This window comes from Diaporthe batatas (genome assembly GCF_019321695.1).
Source record: "Diaporthe batatas strain CRI 302-4 chromosome Unknown Contig00020, whole genome shotgun sequence".
In the NCBI taxonomy this organism is placed as follows: domain Eukaryota; kingdom Fungi; phylum Ascomycota; class Sordariomycetes; order Diaporthales; family Diaporthaceae; genus Diaporthe; species Diaporthe batatas.
The window spans coordinates 447,929-468,948 of record NW_025408567.1 but is presented as its reverse complement, the minus strand read 5'-3'; the positions used below and the strand labels follow the sequence as shown (position 1 = coordinate 468,948).

Genomic DNA, 21,020 nt, shown 5'->3' with positions numbered 1-21,020 from the left:
GCCAAGCCATGCCTGGACTGGACGCGTGCTTTATACCCACCCAATATACATACGTACGCGTGTTCATCACATGCAGTCCACAGTGTAATGAACAAGATGATGCTGGGTCGCCGCCCGCCAGAGCCCTTACCTCGCCTTCCGTTGATAATAATCTTTGTTCCCCCGCTCGGCTTTGCTCAGTTCTTGTGTGTGTGGGGGGGGGGGGTGGGCATCTCCAACTCCCCACAGCTGGACAAATATACATGTCAGAGAGAGTGGTTGGATCTCGGGGGGGGGGGGGTTATAGATCGAGAAATCAACCTTCCAGGCCCAGGTCGTTCGCGGGGTGATGGCCCGGGGTTGATGGTTGGCCATGCGGGCCGCGGCAGCCCGGCAGCAATGTTGCATGTGAGTGGTATGTCGTCGTGCTGGTGAGTGTCCTCCGGGCTGATCTCACTGCCGCGGCAGTGGACGGGGAGAGGGAGGTGTTTGGATTTTTGCCATGTGGCAAGCTGTCCCATGCCGAGTTCTTTGCAACATGTGGCCAAACTTCGTATACAACAATTCTAAGCCATGGGGATATAATACTTTGAGAACTGTTATAACCAATACTAGTAATAGACTTTAGGTTCTTGGTTGGCACAGTTCTTTACAGTCTTGATCATCCTCGACGGGTCTCACAAACTGAGCATGATCGAGTGAGTCCTAACGGTTCTCGGTACTTTGCACAACTGCCACCCTTGGAGCATGCCATCCAGACTAGGAACCATGCCATGCATCAATGCTCCGTGGCTCCCCGGCCGGCCCGCCTTGCCAAGATCTTAATGCCGAGTATAAACAACGCCCCGGCACACGATGACGGTTGCAACGGAAGGAAACTCTGTGCCTCAGGGCAACATGTGGGTTGTCAGGGTAGCAGTACAGTGACGTAGTAGTAGGTCAGGAACCTCGGCTTACAGCAACGTTTTGCGCAGGGTAATTTTCTCCCTTCTTTTACTTCCCATACCCCACATCATGAGTTGACAAGAAAGAGGCCATGCCGAGGGACTGGAAAAGGGCAGCTGCGTCCATACGGGCCAACGTGGGAGGCGAAACGCTGACTGGTTACCTCAGCTGGGGGTTAGATATGGGCGGAGTATACCCGTGCTATGCTCTCCCGAAGCTGGAGGGGATGTGAGTATTAAAAGATGCGAAAGTCCACATTCACTATGTCGAGGTGTTGAACGTAGATCACCCGCAGGTGCTCAATCCTCCCCTTCTAAAAGAAAAGTTGGCAAGAGACCCAGGTGATCTCAGGATGAAGCTCTCACACACATCGGCAGCTGCCGCAGCAGCAGCGACACAAGTTCTCGGTGCGTGCTACATTTCGTATTCACCATAGACTGCCTAGGCATCACGTCTTCCCTCCCACTGACTTACTTGGTCACAGCAACTATATCCTCCACACCAAGCATCCTGATCTTCACCAAGACGGCGGGGTTCCGCCACGCCAGGCAAGCAGAACCTTTGTCATTACCCAACCCAACACGTTCCCAAGCCCCGCCCCCCCCCCCACTTCTATTGTGATATCAAACGTCCCAATATTACATCAAATACGAATTCAAATTCTCACAGCATCCCCAACGCCATCGACCTCGTCACCTCCATCGCCAACAAGAACCAGTGGCCGGTCGCGGCAACGGAGGACTCGTCGGTCTTCACCGCCCCGGGGGCGCTCGACAACTACACGACGCTGGCGTTCCTCCACACCACTGGCGATTTCCTCTCCGGGCCCGAGTTTGACGGGCTGTACGAGTTCCTCGTCAACGGTGGTTCTTGGCTTGGTATTCACGCAGGTTCGTTGTTGTTCCTTGTCCCCTACCCCCTTCCCCCTTCCCTTTTTTTTTAATGCACTGCTCCAAGTGGACTTTCGCATTTTTAAACCGTTTGCTGAACAATTTTAAACATAAGCTGCCGACTTTGGGAACAACACGCCGCCCTGGTATACCACCCTGGTCGGGTCCCAGGTGAGTAGACTCTATTGAACCCATCGCATATCACGAGACCCGTCGCAGAAGAATAAACGTCCCAGAACTTGACTTTGTTAAAAACGCAGTTCAAGTTCCACCCATGCTCCCCGGACTGGACATGCAGCGACGCGCAGAGAGAGCGCTACCCCCCAGGTAAAACAACCCCCTTCCACACAGGGTCATCAACCGGTCACAAAACACAAACACTAATCCAACGAAAACAACAAAAAAAAAAGGCGGCAACATCCGCCCCGACACAATAACAATCCAAGATCCAAACCACCCGTCCACAGCAGGCCTCCCCACGCGCCACAGCCGCACGGACGAGTGGTACTCGTACAGGGACAACGTGGGATCAGACAGCAGCAACTACACCGTCCTCGCCACGCTGGACGAGACCTACATCGACGACATCACCCCGGCGTACCTGCGCATGAGGCCCACGCACCCGATCTCGTGGTGCCACCATGCCTTTGAGGGAAGGGCGAGGGCGTGGTACACGGGCCAGGGGCACACGGTCGAGACGTATGGCGAGGAGTATTTCATCCGGCATGTTGCTGGGGGGTTGGAGTGGGTTGTTGGCGCGGGGGCGTGAGGATCGGATCGGATTGGATCGGTGAGGCGAGGCGAGACGGTGGGCGGTTCCGCTGCTCTCTGGGGATGGATGGGCGGGTAGGTTACGGCATATTGTGACGATGTCCACTTGGCCAGCAGTGATCACCAGAATCCCTGGGACGTTTTTTTTTTTTCGTTCCACATGTGACAATGTGGTGCCAGCACTTATATTCCAATCATGGGTCGTGTAGTGGAATGGGATCTCCATTGTCTGCTCGTACTTCCCAGCCGGATATACCGTGCACTCCAGGACGGCTCTCACACCCGGAGATTATCCTGGACGGCGAGACGAGAAGCCTGTACTGTACGTACACATCAACGCTCACGACCATCCAGCGTTGGCTATAACCGTGCCTCCACAAGACATCCCAACCTTGGCGGCCTCTTCGTCATAGAAACAGGAGACCCAATCTCCCTCTAGATGGTCGCCCCCATATGATCTGGCTCGTGGCGAGTCTCTCAGCAGGGCTGGTTGATGACTTCGTGAACAGACTCTCCAGAGGGCGTTACTCCTTCCCCGGGTACTCGTCCGTCGAGTCCTCGGCCTGATGCGCAGAAGTGGCCTCCGACAGCGTCTGCACGATCCTGTCCTTTGGAAGGTTAAGCTTCATGTCGGGTCACAGTGTCTTCTGAACTGCGGGCGCGCCAACGAATTTAGTGGTCAAGTCGCACGCTCACAACTCGTGTACGACTCTGCACGTGATAAGAGTCGCCATGTCCAGTCGCTCGGGTCACCGCCGACCATCTGGTGAAAGCTCCGGAGAATGTATCCGTTCCCTGCCAGGGCCCAAACGAGCGACGAGCGCTACTGTGGAGACCCCGGTGCTCGTTCGAACAAGCCAGGCGGATCCACGTACACAGTCGAATATCCTCTTTTATGTCTCGGTCGACAGCTCTCATCCCTTGGTGATTGGATGGGTGGAATATCGAATCGCTGTCAAACGGCCCTCTGGCGCAGACACACAGCACAAAGGCTAGCGCAGATTGGTTGAAGGGCTTTGCGGGTCTGACCAACGGCGTGCACCGTCGTGAGCCCCGTCGCGTCGCTCGTCGGCTTGCAGACATGTATTTGTGCCGGTTGCCATGTAGCAACGTCCCGCCGCACGCGAGTCGTCCTGGCTCTTGTCTCACTGGAACTTTGCCGGGTTCAGTGGCTGGCTCACTGGAACTTTGCCGGGTTGCTCGGGATCAGCTTCCGCAGGACCTCGAGCTGCCTCGCCTGCGCCCTGGTGCGGATGTCGGCCACGTCGCGCTTGTCGCGCCGGTGCAGGCCGTTCGAGAAGACGACGGTGTAGTCCGGGACGGTCTCGCCAGGGGCGATCGTCGTGCGCGGCGAGAGTGTGCAGTACTGAGGACGGTCCTTGTCAGCTATCGCAGTCCAAGACCTATAGCTCCTAGGTGGCCTTGTTCCAAGGACGTGAACTAAACAGGGGGGGGGGCTGCCAACCTTCCCAACAACAGCACCGCTGCCTACCCGGCTGCCGACGCCAACTATCGTGCCCTCTCCGATGACGGTGCCTCCCGCCTCGACAGTCGAGCCACACTCAACGGTGCAGTAATCCATGATGGTAACAGCAGCAGCCCCGTTGCCGCCGGCCTTTGCGGCGCCTCCAGCAGGGGCCGCGCCGACAACTGTCCGCTCGTGCACGACGCAGCGCTTGCCGATGTCGACGGCCCCGGCGAGGGACTCGATCTTGGCGCGCGGGTGGACGAGGCTCTCGGTCCGCAGCTGGATCATGTGGGCGCCCGTGAGGATGGCCGAGTCGGCGATGACGAGGGAGCTGGAGAAACGGACGGGGGCCTTCGGGCCGGCCTGTGCGACGGGCGGGAGGATGGAGTGGCGTTTTGACGACGACGACATTGTGCCGGCTTGTGCTGTAGCTGGGCCCAGGCTGCTGTTGCTAAGGTGTCGCAAGCAGGATGGGCATGATTGTTGATGTTGATTGATTCCGGGTCCGGTCGGCGGAGTGATGGCTGGGCGCCTGTAGTCGTGTAGTAATCAGGGCCCAAGAATCAGGGACTTCTCCCGAGACAGGCAGTTCCTTGTTGGGGAGGATTCTGCCGTAGAATTCTCGTAGTGGTTGCGGCGGGTGGTCTCGAGAATGCGTGAAGGGTATCAAAGCCTAAAGTCAATGAGGTCAGGCCGAGGAAGCTCGTTGCCACCCCTGCAGCCGGCGCACTAACAGCAACGGAGCTACGTGCCACCCAGCGCAGGAGCGATTGCGCCTCTGGTCTGTTATCGCGCCAGATCGCAGAGCCTCACAGGACCAGTCTGGGCCAATCAACGCATCTTCCATTCTAAGCGGCCCCAAGTTTCAATTGCACCTGGACCTCGCCGCCATCCCGACGACAACGCCAGCGACTTTCTTGCTGCCAATTGGCACCCCCCACCCCCCCCCCCAAACACCGCTCGACCGGGCACCGACACAAACCCACACACACGCCACGATGTTATCACGAACGACAGCACCGACAGCAAAGTCCTCAGCCCAGGCCCTCTCCAGGGCGGTGGCACCGGCGGCGGCGGCAGGAGTGGCGGCCAGCGGCACATCCCCACGAAGCTTCGCGACCGTCCAGGATGGCAACCCGGTGAGGCACTACGGCGGCCTCAAGGACCAGGACCGCATCTTCCAGAACCTCTACGGCCGATACCCCCCCGACCTGAAGCACGCAAAGAAGATGGGCGACTGGCACAAGACCAAGGAGATCGTGCTCAAGGGCCACGACTGGATCATCGGCGAGATCAAGGCCTCTGGCCTGCGAGGGAGAGGAGGTGCCGGCTTCCCCTCGGGGCTGAAATGGGTACGTTTGTGTGCTCACCGCGGCCCTTTGGCCCACAGACACAGGCGCTGACACTGCTATCACCAAAGTCTTTCATGAACCCCAAGGGCTGGGAGAACGACAAGAAGCCCCGCTACCTGGTCGTCAACGCCGACGAGGGCGAGCCGGGAACGTGCAAGGACCGCGAGATCATGCGCAAGGACCCCCACAAGCTGGTCGAGGGCTGCCTCATCGCCGGCCGCGCCATGAACGCCACCGCCGCCTACATCTACATCCGCGGCGAGTTCGTCTACGAGGCCGCCATCCTGCAGGAGGCCATCAACGAGGCCTACGCCGACGGCCTGATCGGCAAGAACGCCTGCGGCTCGGGCTACGACTTTGACGTCTACGTCCACCGCGGCGCCGGCGCCTACGTCTGCGGCGAGGAGACGAGCCTGATCGAGTCGCTCGAGGGCAAGCCCGGCAAGCCCAGGCTCAAGCCCCCCTTCCCGGCCGCCATCGGCCTCTTCGGCTGCGCGTCCACCGTCACCAACGTCGAGACCGTCGCCGTCGCCCCGACCATCTGCCGCCGCGGCGGCAGCTGGTTCGCCGGCTTCGGCCGCGAGCGGAACCAGGGCACCAAGCTCTTCTGCATCAGCGGCCACGTCAACAACCCCGTCACCGTCGAGGAGGAGATGAGCATCCCGCTGCGCGAGCTCATCGACAAGCACTGCGGCGGCGTCCGCGGCGGCTGGGACAACCTGCTCGCCGTCATCCCGGGCGGCTCCTCCACCCCGGTCCTGCCCAAGCACGTCTGCGACGACCAGCTCATGGACTTTGACGCCCTCAAGGACAGCCAGTCCGGCCTCGGCACCGCCGCCGTCATCGTCATGGACAAGAGCACCGACATCGTCCGCGCCATCGCCCGCCTGTCCCACTTCTACCGCCACGAGTCCTGCGGCCAGTGCACGCCCTGCCGCGAGGGCAGCAAGTGGACCGAGCAGATCATGAGCAGGTTCGAGAAGGGCCAGGGCCGCCTGCGCGAGATCGACATGATCCAGGAGCTGACCAAGCAGGTCGAGGGCCACACCATCTGCGGTACGTGACTTGACCCCCCCCCCCCCCCGGGTCTCCCTCCCCCGCTGTTGCCGCTTCCCCTTCCTGCCCTTGCTTGCTACGCCCTGGTGCTGACTTTTACCCCTTCTAGCTCTCGGCGAGGCTTTCGCATGGCCCATCCAGGGCCTCATCCGACACTTCCGGCCCGAGCTGGAGAGGCGCATGCAGGACTTTGCACAGAAGAACGGCGGCGAGGCTCTGGCCGGCGGCTGGGCGCACGACACGAGGGCCAAGGGCCAGCTCGTCTCCCCCGGCCAGTAAGTAAAGGGGGGCTCATGTGTGTAGATTGAGATGTTTCAAGACATGAGGTAGTGTTGGTTCGCAAGTAGCGGCGTACGGTGGTCTGAGAGGTTGAAAACAAAGAAATCTTTTTTCAAAAACCCTGACTTTGTACATTGTTCCTACGTCAGTAGTTGTGGTAGAACTTCCTTTGGGAATGTACTATACTTGTGTGTGTGTGTGTTGTTGCCAGAGGGTATGATTCCTTGTGCAGTGTGCATGTGCAGCTGTGATGCTGCCTTTTCTGACCAGCCCCGGGCCATTAGCTGTGATCATTAAACGAGTGCGTGCTGTAACAATCAATCATCTTGGACACCAACCTGAGTGGTTGAAAAGTTACAAGCGTGCCTCCTCTCGTTGAGAAACACTTGTATCCCAAATGAAAGCTGCTTTAGCTGGTATGCCTCTTGATTCCAGAAAGATCACTCGGGAGTTTCGATACCACACCAACCACAGAGCGGTAGCAAAAAAAGGGGGAAGGAAAAAAAAGAAGTCGAATTTTTTTCAGAGTGAAGACAATCTTGGTGAGTGGACTGGCTTGATGTGATGTCTTTCTTGAGAGGCCATTGTACCTAGGTACATATCCGTATCACAATACAATGCCACAATATTACCGAAACTTGGGAAGGGCTGAAATTTGGATTCCATTCATTTTGTAACGGAGAGTTAGAGGCATTTTCTCACAAATGCTCTGATCGTGCCATCAAGAATCGCAGTTGGCAAGTGGTGCTGCTGCAGGGTGATCGATCCACCGTTGTCTCTGACCAGGGCCGTGTTGCAGGTGCTGAGCCAGAGGTCGGGCTGAGGCCAAACCAGTCTCCTCAATGGCGGCAGCGGCGAACTGAATTGAATGAATGGTGGAATCGAATCGCTCCACTGTGAATCCCGAATGTGAGTCCAAACCTTTGCGATCAAGGTCCAGGTCTGCTTGTGGGGTTCCTCCTCCCCGGGCCATCTCTCAGCAGAAGTATTACACCTGGCCTTCCACATCAACATTTCCCAGCACAAGGCGCCAGCTCAAGCCGCATCTCCAAGAAATCGGGCACCGACCTTGAACTGAAAGTTCGACTTCCCGCCGTAGATGCCAAAGCTCTTACGAACAGGATCCCAGGTCCCCAGGGTAGCCGTACTCGTTGGGGCGTGAAAAGTACGCAGGCACGGAGCATTCTCCGTAGCCGATGTTGATGTTCGTATCGTTGCCTAGGTGCATCTAGATAGGCAACGTAGATCAGTATCGCCCGCTTCCCTCCGCAAGAAATTCATGATGTGTCTTACCTGGCCCGAGACCTGGTGGTGTTCCCCGCCCATCTGGCTCTGGAGACAGCAGCCCGCAAAGTTGAAAGCCCGGTGGCCACTGGCGATGGAGGCGGCCACGGCAGCCAGGTTCGAGGCCTCTGTCGTGACCATCTCGCCCGTGTCGTTGCACCACTGTATCACGTTTTTATTTTGTCAGTTGTCTCAACCATCCATACATCCAACAAGGCAAGTGTGTAGTTGCAGGAAATAGTTCGGACTGACGTAGACGGCAGTGCTTCCTGGGCTGTCTCTGGTCCCGGCGCATGCGAGGCGCTCGCAGTTGGTCCCGCCGGGGAGGCCGGCGATGGACCACATGGCGTGCTCGGCGTCCTGGCCGCCGGGGGCGCCCACCCTAGACACGACTTCTTGAAGCTCGTTCGCTATGCGGGTTGGTGGGGGTCAGCTGTGTCCGTGGCATGCATGATTGAAGAGTGCTGGGCGTGGGGACGACTAATACGGGAAAGGAAAGCCGTTGTCATCATTTGTCGTTGGCTTTTACTTACCATCGCCAGTGGCAAAAGTAGAACAGTCCCAGTGCATAGGTCCGAAGAAGTCGGAGAGCTTCAATGATCCATGGATGTCGTTGCGGGCGGCCACCCTGTCTGGGTACTTGTAGTAATATGTCGAGTTTCCCGCGTCAAACACCTCGGAGGCCTCGTAGCTCGGCCGATTGTTGGTCATGAATGGGCTTGTCGGGGCGTAGTCCGTGGCCAGGGACGGGTTCAGCGCAAAGATCTGCTCCTCGACGGATGATGCGTCGCCGTAGAGGGTCACCCTCCCGTGGCCAGCTACCTCGCCAGTCCAGCTGAGACCAGACACGGGAGGATGTGTGCCATCGGCGGCGATGGTGGGGCCCAGGAGGGCGAAAAAGAGCTATGTCATTGTCAGGCTGATTTCCTTTCAGCGACGGAGGGATTCATTTGCTGGAGAGTGCAAGTTTGGGGATATGATGGCAAACTCGCATTGCAGTGGGGAACTGTCAACTTACAATTGCGAATGAAGACCACATGTTGGACGGACAATTTGTCAATGCTGGGTCCCAGTTGTCTGCTGTCATTGATAGACACTGGCTTCGATGGTCCTTGGTCCCTGTAACGACTGAAAAAGACGAAAGGTTTTGGGAGAGGAAAGAGAACCTGACCACATTTGAGTTGGAATGTCAATCGATGCAGTAAAGTGCACTGGAGCTATGGGTAACGGTAAAAGGTAGAAAGTGTGGCCCCGTTGCTTCCTTCCAACTTGAGTGCACATTCGCACAACTTCCAAGTTTAGAACTGCCACTGCTTTCCGGCAACAACCCCAACTCCAGGGCAGACGCTCTTGTTCTAACTGAACGATTCATCCATCCCAAGGCCAGAACGTCAGGGTCCACCACCAATTCGTCGGCTTCTCTGAACCTGCCTTCAGACTCGACAACCTGCCAGAAAGCGGTACCCTCGGCCACTCACATTGCACATTCGACTCACCCAGCCCGAGGCATCTCAGTCAGGATGACCCCATTTTACCTGGCCCCTTTGATGCTCCTCTTCCTCCTGGTGTTTGGATCCCCCGTGAATCCAAACTGTGGCCCAGAGGCTGGAGACTGTGCCATTTCCACTGATGGTCCCGGCAACCCTGACGACGGACCCGACACGCCTATTCCTGAGACCATGGCGATCGTCTGCACCGGAAAGCAGGTCCACAATGAGGCCCGGATCAAGACCATGGCCAGGATGATGGACTGGTCAGTGCATCCGTCGCCCGAACCGAATCGCGCCCAGGAGACCAGGGGACAGGCAGAGAACGGTTGGGCTGACGAGCCGCACAGGTGCTACTGCGGCAACACCCTCAACCCCAACGGTCTAGAGTACGCTGGCTTCTCGGTCTACGAGGACAGAATCGACCCCCAAGAGCGGAACCCGTCTCGCACTTGGGCCTGCACGTAAGTGTTCGCCAAACCCCACGCCTCACCGTGTGGATCACCATTCACCGAGATCTTTCTCAGCCCCTTCCGGAAGATGGCGGCTGACCTTGATACCGAAACAAATATAGCAAGAAGCAGCAGCAGCCCTGTAGCGACATTCAGGACTGGTACAGCGCCCTCGACAACGTCACCCAGGCGTGTGGAGCCGGGTACACGGGATACTTCTACGATGCCGTGCGGGAGATGGCCTGGTATATCGACGATCCCTTGCCCGTGACTGACAGGAGGAGCGCTAACATTCTCGCCTCCAGGGGCTTCGAGACCTGGAATGAGGACACATACTGCAGCAACATCGTGTGGCTCACCTAAGGACAACCCTGGTAAAGAAAAGGTCTAGGAGATGCGGTGCCCTGATTCTAGAGTTGAATCTCTTTGATGCTTCTTATAAATGTGGTGGTTTTCCGTTGTCTAAAAACACCACCTTGGAGCCATTATTGGGGAATAGAAATCCGGCTTGGAAGACCTGTTGACGTGGGACCAAATGGTCACGGGAGACTATAGGTGCTGATGCGAGGCCAGAGATCCAATTATGGAATCATAATGACATGTGGGTGCTTGAATCAAGCATGAGACGGTCAATTAGCTACCACCAGCGTTAATGGGGCCAAAGGTGAGCAAGTCATTGTCTCCAGAACTTCTCGCCAGATCTAGACCTCCACTCAGGGCAACGTCTTGGGGCCGCAGCTGCATACCGGTAACTATCTGGCACATCCTGCCAGATTGATTGACCTTCACTTAGCACAAAAGGATCTGGAAATAGTACGCAAATTCAGAACGGGATCTATATCAAGTAATCGTGACCAAGGGGCCATTTTTGCTCTTGTGAATTATTCCCAAGCACCGTCTGTGGTGGTGCCGAGGCCCATGATCCAAGGATTCCTGCAAGACACGTTAAGATCCACCCAGGTGTCAAATAGACAGGTACTTAAGAATCATCGAAATTCACCTTTGTCCTACGGAGGACTACCGTGAATTTAAATCCGTCATATCGGGATAGACATGGCTGTCACGACCGGGGGGTCTCACGGTGGAGGAACTAGTGGTCCGAGGGGCCGCACGGCTTCCTTACTTTATAAGTAAATATTAACTAATAGTAATATTAAGTATATTATAATTTTATTTAATTAAGCCTAATAAGTTACTAGATAGTCTACTTTATTTTTAAGTTAGGTAATTATATTATATTAATTACTATATACTTTATTATATCTTTTAATATTCTTTTTAAATATAAAGTTAAAAGACTTATAATTATAATTTTCTAATTAATTTTTATTTAACCAAGTATTCTATTATACTATAACTTAATCCTACCTTATATAAGCCTTTCCTTAAGTTTTTATAAATTTTTTATTTCTTTAAAAAAAATTAAAAGTTTAAATTTTTTAAATTTAATATATATAGTATAGTGTTAGAACGGAGAGTATACTCGAGCCCCATGGAATAACCTCCTATAGGACAACCTCCTATACAATAACCTCGTATGAGGTAAGCTTCTACAGTCCTATGGGATGACATCTTATAGAATAACTAAGTAGTTCAGGTGTACCCTCTGCTTTTGCGGGTGCGAATCCTCGATCTCAACACAAAATGCCGGTCAAAGTAGTGTCTCGCTACCTAGGTAGCGGTAAATAGTCTAACTTTGCCCTCTTTTTTGCCATTGTGTTAAAAACTCGTCCTCAAAGAGCTCCTCTGCCGAAGGCCGCTCCTTTGGGTCCCACCGCAGTATTTTACGAACAAAGGCAAGTAAAAGGTCCTTGTCTTCGCCCTCCAACTTCTTCTCGCGCCCCTCGAGAGTTTGTTCAGGAATCGGAGTGGCGGCGATCCAGTTACCTACAATAGCTGGTCAGATACATTGGAAAGGTGTTGGACCCTCCAGGGCTAGCCTCACCTTCACAGTCCCAGAATTGACGACATTTGGTGCTCCGATCTAAGAACTCTCTTGGTGGTCGACCCATGAGAGACACCATTTCCGCAAGGTGTTGTTCGTCGTTCAGGTGCCCATCCCTTACAGCACGGAAAAGACGCCCCCCCTCGAATAGATCCCAGACCTTGGTTGAATCAATCAGTCGACCAAGCTCAAAATCTTGAGAAACCTCTTCCTTACCATGACTCCAACAGACCAAATGTCTATTTTGGAATCCCATTCCATGCCAAGTATAATCTCCGGAGCCCGGTAAACACCAGGCATAACGTCACCTGTGTGCTTTTGCCCTGGCTCACCTAGACACGCCGCGCCGAAGTCAGTGATGACTGGGGCGCCATTTGTGATTGGCATTGTGTATGAAAGATGAATCACGCGGTCATCTAGGATCTTGCGTGGTGAAGGATCCTGCAACTCCTTCAGTTCGATGGTTGAGAAAACGCCGACATCTTCCACCCCAAGGAGAACATTGTTCGGCGATAGGTCTGGAACATATTTCAGTATCAACGGAACAATTTTACAAAGAGAGAACTTTACCAGTGTGAATCACACCCGCCTGATGCAGGAAGTCTAGGCCGAGCAAAATCATGAGCAGGCTTTGCTGCAGAAGATCCTTATTCAGGGCATTATTTGGGAACAATGTTCGAAATTTCGTGTACGTGAGACCAAGAGGAGCGAAAACCAAGCACTGGTGGGACCCATTCGGTCCTCTGATCTGGAAGCTGTCCTGTGCCACTCGTAGACGCTCCTTGCCGGGATGCTCGGCCTCGATGGACTTGACAAGCTCAGATACGGTGACTTCGTTGGACGGATCTTGTCCCGTGGTGCAGATTTTCAGCGTATGAAATGTGCTCTCACTTTTGAGAGGCAGTCTCGTAATCAGTCATAGATTGGCATGAAGTCGGCGGGAGTTTGGGATACATACTTGAGGTCTCGGCTCAGCCAAACCGTTGAACTGGTGCCAAATCCTAGTTTCGCGACAACTTGATACCTGGCGCAGAACACTTCTCCGAGCTTGACAGGGTAGAACTTTTCGGCTTTGTATTCTGGCACCGTTTCTTCCTCGACCTTGTTTTCCAAAGGGAGCTTTTCAACCCCCCCGCTGGGAAAAGCGAGGGTCTGGCTTGGCGTTGCGCTTGCGAAAGCTCGAGGGGCCAAAGGCAATTGACAGCGGGGAAATCTGGGTCCAGAAAGGGAGGACTCGAGATGCCCAGCTAGTGAAAACAAGGAGCTGAAAGTTCGCCTGGGTCTTATCCGCTGCATTATCATTCTCATAGCCTGGTCGATGTGATGCAGGCATGCAGGCTCGCAGGCGTAGAAATGGGAGACGCGGAGCTCAAGTGGGCACCGTGCCGGGATCCGGAAACACCCTTCTGTCCAAGCCCGAATTCTCCAGTCCGGACCCCAATCAAGCACCTTTCCATCAATTGCGACATGACCCATGGATTGAGGCTTCCAAAGTGACTGCAGTTCATCCCGGTGACCTCGACTGGCACAAGAGACTCGTGCAGTCACCTACGTAGCTGCATCGAACCGCAGGACGGCGGGGACACTTCTGCAGGGTCTTCTTTGACGGAGGAGACGACGACGCCATGGCGCCATCTACGCTGGAGCAGTTCATCCGCTTCGGCACCGATGCTGGTGAGTTCCCGCCCGCCCAGTTACAATTGCCTAGATCAAGACGCCTTATCTCATTTTTTTCATCATACTTGATTGGGGTGCATTGTCTCATCCCCTCCTGGTTCATCTTGGCCCCCAGAGACTGTCACGCGACTGACCGGGCGCTAATACTCCTTCCTACCTTGTCCAGCCGCCATAGAAAGGATGCTGCGGATGGCCCAGTCGATAGCCATGGTCGTCGCCGCATACCCCCCGCTGCTGGACGGCTTCGCCCAGCTGGTGGTGCTGGGCAGCCAGGAGGAGCACGCCTGGGCCGACCCCAGGGCCGCGGGCGCGGTGGTCCTCGGCGGCCTCAAGGGGCACCTGGCCCTCGCCCGGCGCTTCTTCCGCATGTTCCGCTTCCTCGAGTCGTTCCACGCGGCGTACCAGCTGTACACGTCGCTGTACTCGCAGCCGCAGCCGCCGCCCGCATCAACGGCAGCAGCCCCTCCTCAGCCCGCACCACCCGCCGTTCCTGATGATGATGATGCCAAGGACGGGGCCCAGCCAGCAGCAGCACAGCAGACGCGCGCAGCAGTCCCGCACGCCCGCGGGGGCGCCCCGGCCGAGGCCTGGCTAGACATGTTCGGGCGCACCTTCAACGGCATGTACCTGCTCCTCGAGACGCTGTGCCTCGTCGACGCGATGCAGGTGCCGGGGCTCTCGCCGTGGGGCCCCGCGCGGGCCTCGGCCCTGCACGTGGAGGGCCAGCGCTTCTGGGTATTCGCGCTGGGCTTCGGGGTGGCCAGCGGGCTGGTCAAGATCGTCAAGATGCTCGCCTATGCACCGGTGCCGCCGCCGCCTGTGGCGGGAGAGGGCCACGGGACCAAGGGCGAGAAGGGCGAGATGGCGGACTGGGAGAGGGAGCGGGAGAGGCTGCGCAGGATCATGTGGGCGCGCAAGGAGCAGGGACGGCTGTGGAGGGCGAACGTGAAGGCCCAGTCCAAGGGGCTTGTGAGGAGGTGCGTGGCGGACCTGCTGGATATTGTGATGCCTGGGACCATCGTGGGCTGGTGGAAGGCGGACCAAGGCACCCTGGGCGTCATCTTGATCGTCACCACGTACCTCACGGGCTGGGAGGTGTGGGAGAGGTGCGGCAGGGAAGTCGCGAGTCGGTAGGGGAAATAAACCGTTGATACAAGTCGAGCTTGGAGGAGCATATATACATGACTACATATGTACCTGGTATGCGAGTACCTCTCAGGCTGGCCTCTGCTATTATTCATGCTCAATGCCAGGCCCTGATTTCCGAGAAAAAGTTTGCGCCCAGACAGACCGTCTGAATGCGCACAGCAATCGGTTTAGATGTCTACTATCAAGACAGTCTGCTCCTCATCACAACCGCTAAAGATGTACCTCAGCGTCCGCCTACCTAGCTCTTGCTGGCCTTACCAGCCATCTGCTTAATAAGAGCTTGGACTTGGAGAGCTAGTAAGGGCTATTAAGAGCTTGATACCCGAAACTTTTGGTTTTTAGAGAAAAATCATAGGTTAGAAAGAATCTGACAGAGGGTAAAATATACTTTTAAATATCAGGAGGTTGCTTAGAAAAGTACCTAGGTACCTGGGTAGGTACGGAGTACTGGGTAGGCTACTGAAAATAGCTGGGTAGGGCGGTCCATCGGCAGGCGCTTGTCACATTCTTATCAGCCCGCCTATCGATAAGTCCACAATTTTTTTTCTTGGGGGGAATAGCTTCCTTGAGGCTTGACTTTGCGCCGCCTGCAAATTTTCTTCAGGCCTTTGACTAAAGCAAACGTGGTGCTCGATATCTGCCTTCCTCCCTCACCCCCGAAAATTGCCCATTGATGTCGTCCGGTCCACCATCTTGGCTCTTCTCAAACAACACCGTCCGAACAACAGAAGCGCCCACATCCTCTTCCTCCCTACCTCCCACCACAACCACATCCACATCCGCCATGGCTGGCAAATCAAAGGACAAGTCCGCCGACAAGAAGAAGGCCACCAAGCCCAGCAAGAAGGCACAGAAGGAGGCCACCCCCGCCCCGCCCGCCCAGCTGCTGGACCTCGTCGAAGGCTTCCTGTCCTCCAACCAGTTCGACGACGCCCACGCCGCCTTCAAGCAGCAGCGGACCAAGAACGGCTGGGCCAGCCCCTCCAAGGGTGCTCAGCCCGAGGGGCAGACCCTCGTCGCCGTCTACGAGACCTGGAACAAGTCCCGCAGTGCCTCTGCAGCCGCCAGCAACGACGACTCGAGTTCATCCGACAGCGACAGCTCCAGCGACGACGACGACAGCGATGTGAAGATGGAGGATGCTGCCGCGGCTGCCGAGGAACCGGACAGCTCTGACAGCTCCTCCAGTTCGAGCTCTGAGAGCGACAGCGACAGCGACAGCGACAGCGAGGGTGAGGACGAGGGGAAGAAGGTCAAGAAGGAGAAGAAGCCTGCGGTCAAGAGCGAGCCGTCCGACTCATCCTCCTCCTCGAGCGACTCCGACTCGTCGTCCGACTCCTCTAGCGATTCTGACGAAGACGAAGCTGCGGCGAAGCCTGGTCTCGGGACAGCCGCCGCTGCCACCAACCCACTGAAGCGGAAGGCCCCCGCCAAGAGCGAGTCCTCCGATTCTTCCGACTCGGACTCCAGTTCCTCCTCGGACGACTCCGACTCTGATTCCTCCAGCTCGGAGGATGAGAAGCCAAAGGCCAAGAAGCAGAAGGTGGAGGAGAGCAGTAGCGACAGCTCCGACTCGGATTCGGAATCTAGCTCGGACTCATCCTCCGACTCGGGCAGCGACAGCGACTCCGACTCGGACGATGAATCCGAGACGCTCAAGAAGGCGGCCAACACCAAGCTCCCCGAATCCGGCTCCTCCTCCTCCTCCTCCTCAGACTCCGACTCCGCCTCCGACTCGGACGCGAAGAAGCCCGCCGCCAAGCCCGTCACGAACGAGTCCGACTCCTCCGTCACCTTGGGCAAGACCTCCCCGGAGGTCTTCCCGCCCCTGCCCCCGAACCCCGTCAAGGCCAACAACCGCGGCAAGAAGGACGGCTCCGCGGCCCCGGCCAGGAAGGTCCCCAACGAGCCCTTCTCGCGCATCCGCAAGGACATCAAGGTCGAGGACAAGTTCAAGTCCAACGCCTTCACCGACAACGCCCACGACTGGGGCCGCAAGGCCCACGAGGACCTCATCGTCACCCGCGGCAAGGGCTTCACTAAGGAGAAGAACAAGAAGAAGAGGGGCAGCTACCGCGGCGGCTTCATCGACGTCAACGCCTACCAGGGCATCAAGTTCGAGGACTAAGCGAGCCTTTTGGTGCACAACTTTTGAGGACGCCTTCTGTCGGCGCTACATATACCTGTGGGGGTGGGCCAATAGACAGGGAATTGGCTCACATCCGCTGGGACAGCCGACCAAGACTGACTGGCCGGATGGCTTGGCGGGTTTTGTGCATCTGGGCAGAGGCACGGGGAAAAGTGACGCGTGGCAAGGCAGGGTCAAGCACAGTGGGACGCCGTACGATCACCATTGTCCAAGCCGAGGAGACTGCACTTTTCCAACGGCCATCGTTGCCCCTCACTCTCACCCCCCTCAAGAAGGGTCCTTGCCTGGTGGCCCGACCCTGGTCACAGATCCATGGTTGGCAATGATGATGGCCAGCCACCAACCACAAGGAGTGGTCCCAGACGCAGATTTATTTATTCCCATCGTCCTCCCCCCGTTAGCTCCCGCAAAATAACTCACACGTGCAACTCCCAGGCGGGGCGCTGACCTGTGCGGGATGAGCTGGAGGAAACCTGAAGCATTTCGTGCGGCGTTGATGAATATGGTGGGGAAAATACACTTGATTCGAGTTTGGCTTCGGATGAAGCCGTTGACTATCTACGAGATACCTTCTTTTTTTTTTTTTTTGTGGAAGAATCGTATCCCTCGCGTTAGGTAGATCTGTGTCTTCCTTGGTCTGGGTGTGTGGCGCGTTGGGTGGAGGATCATAGACAAATAATACCAGCAAATATTCGCACAATTTCGCCTTCTCCCTATAGTGCCATGGTGAAAACAGCTATCATATTTGAATGTTTCAAGACATCGTCGGGTATGCCCGCGTGGCCCACCGCAACCGTCGTCAAGATCTCGTGCGACCCCGGGACTCGTCCGCCACTGTGAGAGCACTGCCTGTCACGTAAACCGTACACTTGTCCCGCTAATGATCGGGCTGGATCTCGCCACGCCATCAAGGTGATGGGAACTTAAACACAAGCGCGGGGATGTGACGGCGCTGCGGGTGGGCTGTGTTGTGTGCATGTGGCGGGTGGTGGCTACGGTTTGCGTACAGACCGCTTACAACGTGGAACTCCGAGATCCTCTGCTGGGAAAACCTGACAATGGTTGGAGCCAATACCGGTAGGGTGGTTTCGTTTTTAATCCCCATACATGTAAAATGTATGTGGCGCCTTCATACAATGCTGTGAAGATCTAACACGAGCCTTTTTCCTTCATAAGGATTCAAAGCTACTCGCGTGCGAGACGGTATAATAGGCTCGTCCTGTCTCTGAGGTCCCCTGCCCAAAAGAACCATCGGGAGGACATCATGGAGAACAGCCAAGATTCTCCAGAATTATCCAAGGTCCGTGAATCCCCACGTGCTCTCGTTTCCCACTGCTATAGGAGAATGCCCCCGTCGGAAGCCAAGGACGACATGTCTTTACAGGGGAGGGTTCTGTGTCCCTGCGAGCAGGATCCCCTTTCGGGATGCGAAAAAACCTGCCCAGGTGGTCTCGTGACCAAATGTAGAGTCATGCTTGCTATCCGACGGGTCGGTTGTATTGCCGAATATGCTCTGTCGGTGTGTTTTCTCAACTGTCTTGGGAGGCTAGATCTAAAGCCAAGAAATCGTGACTCCACAGCCGCAGAAGTTAATTTGGCAGCAAATTTTTATCAGATCTAGAGATAATCTATTAAGGGTGGTCGGGATGTGCCGATCAGTTCTTGCATTTTCTCTGCTGTCTCCGGTTGCTTTTACAGTGACTTCAACACCGTGACATTTGTTATCTGATCGTGTAGGGACTGATCAACAGACACACTGCCGGTTGTGAAAATGTCGGCTGAGAAGACCCCCATTGGGGAGAAGATCCGAGGTAACCAAGACAGTCGATTGGGAATGATTGAGTGGGACTGACCGTGATGCAACAGTCTTCTTCCTGGGCGATGAGGCAAAGACCAAGGAGGAGAGGAAGCTGGTGCGGAAGATCGGTAGGTCACACCAGCGGACTGATCTGTGAGCTCGAGCTGACATATACATAGACTTCTTCATCTTGGTAACTACATCTGCTCGGCCGAACAGAATGACCCGAATTAATTGTATTGGCAGACTTACTGCTGTCTGAGTTACTTCTTCAACTTTCTTGGTAAGTGCCGCACCAACACCGATCAACCAACATCGAGCTCGAAACTGACCTTTATTCTCTGTAGATCGCGCTGCTTTTGCCAATGCATATGTTAGCACATGCCGTCTTTGTTTCACCTTACAAAACGTGAATGCTCATCTTCAATGCACAGGTTGCCGGGCTTCGCGAAGACTTGAACATGAAAGGCCATGATTACAACACCGTCCTTTCCGTCACAACTGCTGGGTCAGTCAACCAACCATTCCCAGAGTAAAGGTTTCGGCATGTCAAGGCGAGCTGACAAAAAGTCGCAGGATGGCCATCGGCCAGATTCCTCACGGACTGATCATACAAAAGATCAAGCCGCGCATCTGGCTCCCGTCCATGGTCGTCGTCTGGACTGTCATGACGGTTCGTTGGCCCCCCCCCCCCGGTAAACGCACAAGTGCGGGTCGAGAGACTGATTTTGGTGTCATAGATGGCCAGTGCAGCATGCAAGACTGTCACCCAGCTTTGTGTTGTCCGCTTCTTCCTCGGCGTGGCAGAGGCCAGCACATATGCCGGGACAATCTACATCATCGGCTCGTGGTACAAGCCCAAGGAGATCTCCAAGCGCACGGCAATCTTCACGGCCTCCGGACAGGTCGGCACCATGTTTGCCGGTGTGATGATGACTGCTATTTACAAGGGTATGGGAGGCCTGGGAGGACTTCAGGGGTGGAAGTGGGTTTTCCTAATCGGTAAGAATTTCGGAGACGCGAATTTCGGCGTGTATTAAGAAAACGCGGTCACTAACACGCCATAAGACGGAATCATCACCCTTCCTATTGCCCTGTTCGGTTTTTTCTATTTCCCTGATATCCCGGAGAACACCACGGCGACTTACCTTAACGAATCCGAGAGGAAGATGGCGGTTGCTCGCCTTCCCCCCATCAAGGAAGGAGGACACAGCATCAACCCATTTTCACTGATGAAGCGCTTGTTCCTTCAACCTTTCTTGTAAGCTGGGTTCCCATTTCTCACCGCACTGTTTACTGATCCGTAAAATAGCTGGATCCTTGTGTTCTGGTCCCCGGTCTGTGCCACCCTCGAAGCCTATTCTGTCCAGAATAACTTCCTCATCTGGCTCAAATATCAATCGTCACACTTCTCCCAGAGCCAGATCAACACCTATCCTCTAGGTGTGCAGGCTGTCGGTATCGCATCGAACATGTTGGCCGCCTGGCACATGGACGCCACCGGGACCCGTGTCCCCATGGCCGTGCTGGCCGTGATGTTGCAGCTGGTCTGCGCCATCATGCTCCTGGTCCCGACGCTGCCGTTCGCCGGGACCTTCTTCGCGTTCTACCTGTCCGGCACCGCCTACATGGTTAATCCGCTCATCTTTGGCTGGGCCAGCATCATCCTCCAGCGCACCGGGGACGATGCCGTCCGCAGCGTCACCGTCTACTGCATGAATGTTCTTTCTTTGACCCTTTATACCTTCTGGGGTATTGTGTTCTACGCGGCTGATGAGGCCCCGTACTGGAGGAAGGGCGGCATCGCCATGGTAGTGTGCTGCTGCGTCATGCTGGGCTATGTGTGGGTTGTCTGGAAGGTGAGTGGTGATGGGAAACCCCGAGGTGGAAACGAAAAGGAAACAGCTGACATGTTGGATCACAGCTTGATAAGTCTTCCTTTGAGAAATTTGGAAATCCCGCCATCCAAGAGACAGAGATGTCGCCTGCGAGCTCGCGAGATGGCGGTGGTAATGACATGGCGGCTAAGGAAGAAGGCGACAAGGACATTAGTTCCGAGAAGGTTATCGCTTTGTGAACAAGCTGCATATCGTTACACGAAGTTTAGAAGGAGCATACATTGACGTTGCCATCGATATTGCCACCTTCGAGCCGTACTTGAACAGCCACAGGATGACCATTTCATAGTTCTCGGGAATTGAGAACCCACGATTTGTATAATCACACCTCTGGTTTCTGCCACACAGCCATCGTCAACCGGTAGCCCAGCAAGTACTTTCATGTGGAAGCATCGGGTGATTATTACTTTCGAATGAATGATATGAAGGGAACCTGGGGCA

General features: G+C 55.6%; 8 protein-coding genes across 8 annotated transcripts; 5 read left to right on the top strand and 3 right to left on the bottom strand.

Annotated features, from left to right (window-relative positions):
* Positions 1-1,015: 1,015 nt before the first annotated feature.
* KVR01_012613 (uncharacterized protein) lies at positions 1,016-2,583 on the top strand (the record flags this gene model as incomplete). Its single annotated transcript, XM_044785997.1, has 5 exons — positions 1,016-1,152; positions 1,594-1,814; positions 1,930-1,985; positions 2,075-2,141; positions 2,225-2,583. The coding sequence occupies 5 exons, from the start codon at positions 1,016-1,018 to the stop codon at positions 2,581-2,583; spliced, it is 840 nt and encodes a 279-aa protein (XP_044638424.1).
* On the bottom strand, positions 1,345-4,705 carry KVR01_012660 (uncharacterized protein). Its single transcript, XM_044786122.1, has 2 exons — positions 4,051-4,705; positions 1,345-3,951 (listed from the first exon to the last, which is right to left on the bottom strand). The coding sequence occupies exons 1-2, from the start codon at positions 4,462-4,464 to the stop codon at positions 3,763-3,765; spliced, it is 603 nt and encodes a 200-aa protein (XP_044638471.1). The 5' UTR covers positions 4,465-4,705; the 3' UTR covers positions 1,345-3,762.
* A 285-nt stretch (positions 4,706-4,990) lies between these two features.
* KVR01_012531 (uncharacterized protein) lies at positions 4,991-7,239 on the top strand. Its single transcript, XM_044789479.1, has 3 exons — positions 4,991-5,405; positions 5,474-6,461; positions 6,571-7,239. The coding sequence occupies exons 1-3, from the start codon at positions 5,052-5,054 to the stop codon at positions 6,738-6,740; spliced, it is 1,512 nt and encodes a 503-aa protein (XP_044638342.1). The 5' UTR covers positions 4,991-5,051; the 3' UTR covers positions 6,741-7,239.
* Positions 7,240-7,851: 612 nt separating this feature from the next.
* On the bottom strand, positions 7,852-10,310 carry KVR01_012630 (uncharacterized protein; the record flags this gene model as incomplete). Its single annotated transcript, XM_044788165.1, has 5 exons — positions 7,852-7,968; positions 8,034-8,186; positions 8,277-8,434; positions 8,558-8,927; positions 10,281-10,310. 5 exons carry the CDS (start codon positions 10,308-10,310, stop codon positions 7,852-7,854), a joined length of 828 nt encoding a protein of 275 aa, XP_044638441.1.
* A 1,343-nt stretch (positions 10,311-11,653) lies between these two features.
* On the bottom strand, positions 11,654-12,530 carry KVR01_012527 (uncharacterized protein; the record flags this gene model as incomplete). Its single annotated transcript, XM_044792359.1, has 4 exons — positions 11,654-11,850; positions 11,909-12,068; positions 12,125-12,240; positions 12,479-12,530. 4 exons carry the CDS (start codon positions 12,528-12,530, stop codon positions 11,654-11,656), a joined length of 525 nt encoding a protein of 174 aa, XP_044638338.1.
* An 803-nt stretch (positions 12,531-13,333) lies between these two features.
* On the top strand, positions 13,334-14,858 carry KVR01_012567 (uncharacterized protein). The gene is made up of 2 exons (XM_044794266.1): positions 13,334-13,582; positions 13,752-14,858. Exons 1-2 carry the CDS (start codon positions 13,534-13,536, stop codon positions 14,717-14,719), a joined length of 1,017 nt encoding a protein of 338 aa, XP_044638378.1. The 5' UTR covers positions 13,334-13,533; the 3' UTR covers positions 14,720-14,858.
* A 436-nt stretch (positions 14,859-15,294) lies between these two features.
* On the top strand, positions 15,295-17,587 carry KVR01_012651 (uncharacterized protein). Its single transcript, XM_044788588.1, has one exon. It carries the CDS (start codon positions 15,408-15,410, stop codon positions 16,860-16,862), a length of 1,455 nt encoding a protein of 484 aa, XP_044638462.1. The 5' UTR covers positions 15,295-15,407; the 3' UTR covers positions 16,863-17,587.
* Positions 17,588-18,654: 1,067 nt separating this feature from the next.
* Positions 18,655-20,804, top strand: KVR01_012589 (uncharacterized protein; the record flags this gene model as incomplete). The annotated part of the gene is made up of 8 exons (XM_044781572.1): positions 18,655-18,694; positions 18,750-18,809; positions 19,029-19,054; positions 19,116-19,213; positions 19,430-19,683; positions 19,750-19,942; positions 19,994-20,440; positions 20,474-20,804. The coding sequence occupies 8 exons, from the start codon at positions 18,655-18,657 to the stop codon at positions 20,802-20,804; spliced, it is 1,449 nt and encodes a 482-aa protein (XP_044638400.1).
* Between the last annotated feature and the right edge of the window lie 216 nt (positions 20,805-21,020).

Coding starts and splice junctions, on each gene's coding strand:
- KVR01_012531 (XM_044789479.1), top strand. CDS start 5,052: ATGTTATCACGAACGACAGCACCGACAGCAAAGTCCTCAGCCCAGGCC. Junction 5,406..5,473: donor TCCCCTCGGGGCTGAAATGG/GTACGTTTGTGT, acceptor CTATCACCAAAG/TCTTTCATGAACCCCAAGGG. Junction 6,462..6,570: donor CGAGGGCCACACCATCTGCG/GTACGTGACTTG, acceptor TACCCCTTCTAG/CTCTCGGCGAGGCTTTCGCA.
- KVR01_012660 (XM_044786122.1), bottom strand. CDS start 4,464: ATGTCGTCGTCGTCAAAACGCCACTCCATCCTCCCGCCCGTCGCACAG. Junction 3,952..4,050: donor GCGGTGCTGTTGTTGGGAAG/GTTGGCAGCCCC, acceptor GACCGTCCTCAG/TACTGCACACTCTCGCCGCG.
- KVR01_012567 (XM_044794266.1), top strand. CDS start 13,534: ATGGCGCCATCTACGCTGGAGCAGTTCATCCGCTTCGGCACCGATGCT. Junction 13,583..13,751: donor CCGCTTCGGCACCGATGCTG/GTGAGTTCCCGC, acceptor TACCTTGTCCAG/CCGCCATAGAAAGGATGCTG.
- KVR01_012651 (XM_044788588.1), top strand. CDS start 15,408: ATGTCGTCCGGTCCACCATCTTGGCTCTTCTCAAACAACACCGTCCGA.